At 33.1% G+C, this 8025-nt stretch overlaps 1 protein-coding gene and 1 pseudogene across 1 annotated transcript; both read right to left on the reverse strand.

Moving 5' to 3' along the window:
* Nucleotides 1–485: 485 nt before the first annotated feature.
* LOC140872250 (putative pentatricopeptide repeat-containing protein At3g47840) lies at nt 486–2664 on the reverse strand. Its single transcript, XM_073275063.1, has one exon. It carries the CDS (start codon nt 2644–2646, stop codon nt 643–645), a length of 2004 nt encoding a protein of 667 aa, XP_073131164.1. The 5' UTR covers nt 2647–2664; the 3' UTR covers nt 486–642.
* Nucleotides 2665–4554: 1890 nt separating this feature from the next.
* LOC140871879 (E3 ubiquitin-protein ligase BOI-like) lies at nt 4555–6181 on the reverse strand (annotated as a pseudogene).
* Nucleotides 6182–8025: the final 1844 nt, after the last annotated feature.

Consider the following 8025-nt stretch of genomic DNA (forward strand, 5'->3'; position numbering starts at 1 on the left):
TTAAAAACATAAAAATTCTTATAAAAGCATCACATGAGTTAATTTTATATATGGATCTCTAATTCGACCTAATTTATATATTATGTTTTACGTCAAAATTATTATTATTTTTATTATAGATAGAATCTTTAAAGCACTGCATGCACGTTATTAATTTTGTAATTTATATCAAATTAATTGTGCATAATTTCTATGTTTTCAAAATAAATTATTTTAGTAAGGCGCCATAGGCCGGCCACTTAATTACATTGTCTGGTACCAACAAGATACGTGAAGACGAATCATACCAAGGCTTACGTTAGCAAAAAAAATATAAATACTTCTTTTTCCCATTATTAAATTTTAAACCTAAGTTAAATTTAATATTATTGGACGAGAATCAAGCGTGCGTCCATTTTTTGGCAGTAATAATAAAGAATGCTGCTAACCTTTGTGCTTGAGATATTCAAATAGTACTAAAAGTTATTTTAAATTATTAAAATTTTTGGGTTATATTCCAATAAATGAATACAAAACGGAAACCGTGAATGGCACTGGAAATGCAGCGATCCACCATGGCTAAAGTTTAGCATTTATGAAACATGTAACCATCGCTAGGTGTTCTCGCACGAACCCGAGCTCGGTATGGATGTTTCTGAAGTGCTAGCCATGATCAAGAACCTCGATAAAACTTTGACCTATATCCCTACTCATCTTTCTTGCCACCGCAACCTCCCGGAACTCTCTCGAAGTCTCAAAATCACCAATTTCATGATAGAAGTTTGATGCTTGTAACCAGAGAGCAGGATCCTCTGGCTCAAGGTCAATCAAGATTTCAGCAGCCCTTTTTCCTGTTTGTTCATTGTGATGAATCGCGCAACTCCTCAAGATCGAACTCCAAATTATGGAGTCACCCTGCCAAGGTGTATCTTTGAGTAGTTTTTCTGCTTCGTTTACCAAACCCGCACGGCCAAGAAGATCAACCATACAGGAGTAATGCTGCCTCTCTGGATGTAGGCCACATCGACTTTGCATCGCATGGAATACAGATCTTCCCTCGTCAACAAGTCCTGAATGGCTGCAACCCGTTAATACACTCAAAAATGTTACTTTGTCCGGTTTAAGGCCATTTTGGATCATTGTATCAAACATTTCAAGGCACTCGACTCCAAATCCATTTCGTGCCAGTGCGCTGATTATTGATGTAAAACAGATAACATTTGGGGAAGCAATTTGATTGAAAACCTGCCGAGAGAATTGAACACCACCTAATCTAGAATATGCATCAATCAAAGAGCAAGAGATGGTACTGTCATATTCGAAACCCGACTTTATAGAGCAACAATGCAGCAAAGTGCATCTTGCCGTGCTAGCAAATGTTGATACTGACAGTGCTTTCAAAGTTGTAGAAAGACTAGCCTCATCATATCCAATTTTTTCATCAACCATCAAACCAAACAATTCAATCACATCCTCTGTGAGACCAAATCTCAGTAAAGACGACATAAGACAGTTGCAACACTCGAGAGTTCTCACAGGAACACTCTCAAACATAGCAACCGAGCTCTCAATATCTCCACATTTTCCATACATATCGATTAAAGAAGACTGAACGAGTGTGCTATACAAATTTAACTTCAAAACGGAACCATGAATTTGTTTCCCCAAAATCATACTCTTTGTCGCACTTGATAACTTCAAGAATCCTAAGAATGAAGAAGCTGATGGCTTCTTACCAAAAAACTGCATTTCCCGAAAGATTTCAATAGCATCAACGGAGTAACCATTCCCTGCACAAACAGAAACCATGGAATTCCAGGAAATCACATCTTCGGGCGGGATGCAATTGAATGATTTCCATGCATCGATGAAACTCCCACAGGCAGAGTAAAAGTCAACCAAAGAATTGGCTACAAACAAATTTGAATTCACCAGTCCATTTCTGATAGCCAAACAATGCAGCTGCATTCCTTCATCAATAAACCTCTCACACCCACACCCCCGAATCAAATAACAAAACGTGAGCCCATTCGGTTCCACATTATCTATTTTCATTTCATCATACAATCTGAACAACTCTTTCGATCTCCCTGTATCACAAAACCCTCGTAACACAACATTCCAAGTAGCCAAATTTCTCTCTTGTAACTTACCAAACAATCTTAAACCGATATCAAAACGACCCATTTTCATATAAAGATCCACAAGGGCGGAGCCTATGTACAAGTTCATACTAAACCCAAGAACAATAACTCTACAATGAACTACAAGTCCATCTACATAGAACCCCTCTGAGCTACACAAACTTAGGACAGTTGAAAATGTCGATGAACTCTCTAACATGCCAGACCTAACCATTCGTTTATAAAGAATCAAAGATTCCTTCGAGAATCCAAAACGATAGTACCCTGAAATCATAATGTTCCAAGTGATTACATCACGTTCCCGCATTTCATCAAACATCTCGTGTGCAATATCTAACGATCCGGATTTCACTAAACCCGTGATGATTTTGTTATTGGCGCAAATATTCAAATTTCCATTACTACTGTGAGGAAGTGTGTGCAATCGTAGATAAGAATGGACGGATTCGACTGGCTTGAGTTTGTAAGAGCATTTACTTATTATTACTCTGCCAAAGGAAAACACCCATTTTTGGCATTTCATCGGTCATCAAATTAGCTGCAAAATGAAAAGTTCCTTTGTGGGATTGCAAACTAAAAAACAAATTATGAATTTATTCAAAAAAAAAAAAATCATGGTGTTATAAGATTGAGTGTTTTAGATGAATCCAAAATTATTTCCATGATTTCATATATTAGTATAAGTTGTTCTTATATTATATTATATTATATATTAGATTATTTATATATATTATGTAAAAAAAAATTCAAATGTATATATAAACTTTTTAGATTTATTATTATTAATTTTTTAATCAAAAGCTTTGTTTTCTCATTATCTATTAAATTGTTATTTCGCAACTTCGTCACAATGAATCAAGCCCTCGATTGCCAGATGTTAGCGGAAGTTGGTTCATATTTATCCGATATATTTGATATTTTATATTATCAAATTTTGTTTGATTTGAGTGATTTTTAGGGAGTGTTTGCAAAAGATTATGCAACGCAAGTGATTAAATTTTTAGATTATAAAAAAAGTTAAGAAAAATAAAAAGTTGGTAGTGTTTGGAAATAAATATGAAAATCTAAAAATCAAAGTTGGGTAGTGTTTGATAAATAAATTATTATAGTGATTTTAACTTTGACTTTTTTTTTATTAGAATCACTTTTGAAGAATCATAATCACCATATGACTAGCTTTTGGATTTTAATTAAGTTAAACATAAGCTAACATATAATTTGGGTTTAAGAAACACATAAAAGTAAATTTTGAAGTTATTGCAAACAATCCCTTAATCATGTTCGTTATTTTTTTTAATGAAAATATTGATGTGATACTGTGTTAGTATTAAGTTAACTTCATGTCGTATTTGCGTGGCGACTTTAAAAGGAAGAATTAAAATTATAAAAAAAAAATGATTAAAATTTGACATATAATGAATCGCAACCACTTTTAAAAGAGAGAAGCAAATGTGAACATCGAGAGAGAAGCAAATGTGATCATCTCTCGATGTTTATTTTATCACGTAGCTCCCATTTTTGGATCCATTCCTTGTTTATTTGCGCGTTCCATTGTTGCTGTCTTATAGTCGTATAGATCTCTTTAGTGGCTATGCATTTATTTTCTTATTTAATGTCGTAATAAATTACTTACCAATTCATCTCAATTCGTAAAACTTATCTTTCAAAATCTTACATATTCAACAAGCACAAACTCCTAAGATGATTTTACATGTCAATTTTGTTTGACAAATTTTCTAATCATCCGATTTATGAAAAATTATTATTTTTTTATGTCAAAATATTAATTTTTATTATATACATGGACCGAATTAACCCATTTCATGAATATAGATTCATGACACCAAGTCGTTTTTTTAATCATATATTTTTAATGATTTCGACTCGATTGCATGCGGACAACTCGAGGCGTGAGACTTAGAGAGTGTTTGCAAAAGATTATACTTTTGTAGAGTTGATTAAATTTTTAGATTATAAAAATGTTAAGAAAAATCAAAAGTTGGTAGTGTTTGAAAAATCAAGGTGAAAATCTAAAAATCGAAATTGAGTTGTGTTTGATAAATAAGTGATTAGAATGATTTTAACATTGACTTTTTTTATTAAAATCACTTTTGGAGAATCATAATCATCATATGTCTAGCTTTTGGATTTCAATTAAGTTAAACATAAGCTAACACATAATTTGAGTTAAGAAACACACAAAAGTGATTTTTTAAAGCCAAAATCTAACAAATCATTTTTTTTTAGTGATTGCAAACACTCGTTTAGTACTGATGAGCAAATCTTCAACACTTTGTGCTACATTTCCTACTATATCGTCCGGATCTATAACGTGTATCATGTTACTGGACAAAAGGAAGATAAATGGCAAATATCATATGGTATAGAAGATCGATAGCTCGAGATATAAAGTGAAAAATAGATATTTTAATGTAAAGTAGGCTTTTATATAACTTATGTGATTAATTGTTTAGGACAGATGCACCTCAAAGCTAGCATTTGTTACCATTCTGCACACAGGACAAGCACCCACAAAGCCTTCACACTCTTTACACAGACAAAGATGTCTGCAAGGCATTAACACTACAGATACCTGCTTTGATTTACAATATCTACAAATCAGAGCATCAACATATGCTGAACCAGATCTTTTACGCTCACCCGAATTGCTGAGAAAATTGTTCGGATCAATACAGGAGGCAGCATCATCAATATCATTCTCTCCAACTCTGTCTCCTCGGTTAGAAACTTGCTGCATTGCTTGCTCGAGACTGGTTTTCAAAGCTTTAGCCACTGATTCATTATACTTTGCCATGTCGCACCAACTCTGAGCTTCGGCTGTTAACTGTTTTGTACGTTCGACAAGCTCATTGTTCTTGCAAGTTGCGGCCTCCAACTCGAGGTTTTTCTGATGCAACTTCTTTCTACAGCTGTTCTCTAAATAAGTCAAGCATGAAGTGAAGTGTCTCTGCCTTATTTCTCTTAGCCCTTTTAACAGACTCTCTTCCTGTTCATGATGCAATATGATGGGCTCAAAATATGTGTACTTTTAGTAGAAACTGAAAAACAGAATGAGCTTTCTTTCAAGATTAGCAAAGAGTTCATTTTCTGTTGAGGAAAGACAAGTACATTTGGGACGTTTAGGTGAAAGGAAATGGACATATTAATGCGCGGAGTAGATTTCGACTACCTGGGTTCTCACATAATGTTCAAGTTCTTTTCTATTCTGATCAAGTTCTCTCTCGATATCAACGTGCAGAGACGAAAGTACCGATGATCCAATGGCCATGCTTCCACTTGCGGAAGAAAGTGTGGAGTTCCGTTCATCTTCATCGTAGGACAGCCTTAAACCAGTAGACACTGGATTCTTGTTGAAAATGTTGACCTTTTTATCAACTTCATCGAGACAGATTAGATTCGATTACAAGAAATATTCCAAGAAACGAACATATTGACCATATATGATCGCACAAACCAGTCAATCGGTCTTGAATTTGATTGATGAAACTTACCATTTACACACAACTGGAGCTGATTTGGGGAATCATCAGGAAACTGGAAATGATTGCTACCAAGAATAGGAGGCACTGCTGCATTGGTGTTATTTCTGAACATCGTGGAGTGCGTATAGTGTATACCTACAAAAGATTCACCTCTGAAGAGGGAAACATGATTTTTTAAGCACAATTTAATGACTTAATTGAACCAGATAGAAGTGTTAAAAACAGAAGAAAGATGCCCATTCTCCATACTCTTACCCCTCTTATGATTATAACACAGTTTACACTCAAGATGCATCACATTAGATTATCCATTCTTACTATTTCTTACATATTATTATTACGAATCCGAACAGGGATCCTATCAAACTGAAATTCAAAGAATTAATCAGCAGAGTTGAGATTGATCATTAATCATTCATTACCAAATAGCTTTCATCAAAACAAGAACACCTCGATCAGAAAAAAAAAAAAAAAAAACTCAGATCATCGTATATACTTTTATGAAAATATCCAAAAACAAGGATGAGAGTAACTCAGAAAGCTCCAAGATTTCAATTTGAAAAAGATAAAGATCACCTTCAGAATCAAGCCCTTTACTTCAATTTCAAGAAAATGAATCCCTCTCGATCCTGCATACAAAAATTCAACACGACTAATCTCATTCTTTCTGAGTTCTGGAAAAAAACATAAAAGAAAACCGAAGCTGAAACAAACATTTGAAAAAGGCAAAGAGATGATAACAATAATAAAGACCAACACTACCTCCACGGGATTACCAAGAAAACTCCGATCAGATCATCCGATGCAAGATAATAATAAAAAAAATGACGAAAATAAATATATATAAAAAGAAAGCAGCATCAAAGAGAAATGAGGGGTTGTTTGTGGGTAGGAGTGGAAGGAAGAATAAAGATGGTCAGAGTTTGGTTGGAAGGTGGAATGGTGTTTGTTACAACAAATGAAGTAGTAATAATAATGGAGAAAAGAAAGGAAAGAATCAATGGGAAGAAGAAGAAGAAGAAAACGTTGGCAAGAGGGAGAGAGGGGGCCACCACACAGAACGAGGGGCAGATTTCTGGGGTGGGTGGTTTTCACGCCCCTCCATTTCTTCCTCATTATTCAATTCATTTCACCATTTTCAACTCTCCTCTGTCTTCTCAAAACCTTTTTTTTTTTTTTGTTATTTTTATCATATTTTTATATCATGAATTGGAACATGTTAGGAACGCAATTAAAGTCTCTAGTTAGAAATGAATTAAAGTCTCTCCTTAGAAATGTATGGGGAAGATTATTAGTTACTAAGATGGAAATGTATCTCTATTAGTACTATTAGTACGAGATTTTTTGATAAAATATAAAAGCAAAATCATAAGAATTTATGTCTAAAGTCGATAATATCATATAATTGCTGAGATATATGGGTTTCATTGCACGACAAATGACTTCAAATATGTGGTTTAATCGAGCCATGTGAGTGGAGTCCTTGGATACCTAAACGAAGGAGATGAGGCTCTTGTTAAATCCATGATGAACTCTCAGGTGGTGCTCCAAGTATTAAAGGTATATACTATATAGTAAGAAGTGCAGTCCCAACGCAATGAATATGAGTAGTCAATTGAAGGAGGGATAGGCTTGAGGGGAGGTCTTGGCTATAATGTGGTCCTTCGTTTGAAGAGAGGATTATTGAGAATGTAACCGATAAACAAAATTAGATATTATATAAAAAAAACTTTAAAAATGATTTTTGATAATGATAATAATTATGAATGAATTAAATAATTGTTTTGTTATTTTAAAACTTTATGATGTTTATAATATTTTTTGAATATATATGTATATATAGGCATTTTCATTATTAGCCAAGCGCAAAGAATAGTTATATTTTTTAAAGTAAATAAATTCAAAAAATATAATTTAATGAAGTGCTTTTTTGAATGAAATGAAAATTGGTAAATGAATAATGGGTCTAGTATATGTAGCAGAGTAAAAATAATTTATTTAGCACGCGTTCATTTATGGGCGGTGGAAGGGAATGCATCAGGTCATCAAAAGAGACCATTATCATTAAGTTTTTCTCCGATCTGTATGTGGTTTGAGTTTATTCGCCACCACGCCAAATATTGGAAGATATTCAAGTCTTTAAATTACAAGTGGAGTGTCATATATATATATATATATATATATAAAGTTTTTAAGAGTTTTGATATAATAAAATTCCAATAATTTTATTTCAAACATTTCTTTTATAAAAATTGGATTTCTTTATAATTTTCATATATATTTTTTACGTATTTTATGAAATTATACAAATTTTGTCATTTTTATTATTTTAACAAAAATATTAATCTTATATAAATTTTCAACGCTCAGTTATAACAAGATAAAAAATAATTTTGATA

Source organism: Henckelia pumila, unplaced genomic scaffold (assembly GCF_033568475.1).
Source record: "Henckelia pumila isolate YLH828 unplaced genomic scaffold, ASM3356847v2 CTG_461:::fragment_3, whole genome shotgun sequence".
Classification (NCBI taxonomy): Eukaryota; Viridiplantae; Streptophyta; class Magnoliopsida; order Lamiales; family Gesneriaceae; genus Henckelia; species Henckelia pumila.

Excerpts from the sequence above, each read along its gene's own strand:
- LOC140872250 (XM_073275063.1), bottom strand. The coding sequence starts at position 2,646 with ATGAAATGCCAAAAATGGGTGTTTTCCTTTGGCAGAGTAATAATAAGT.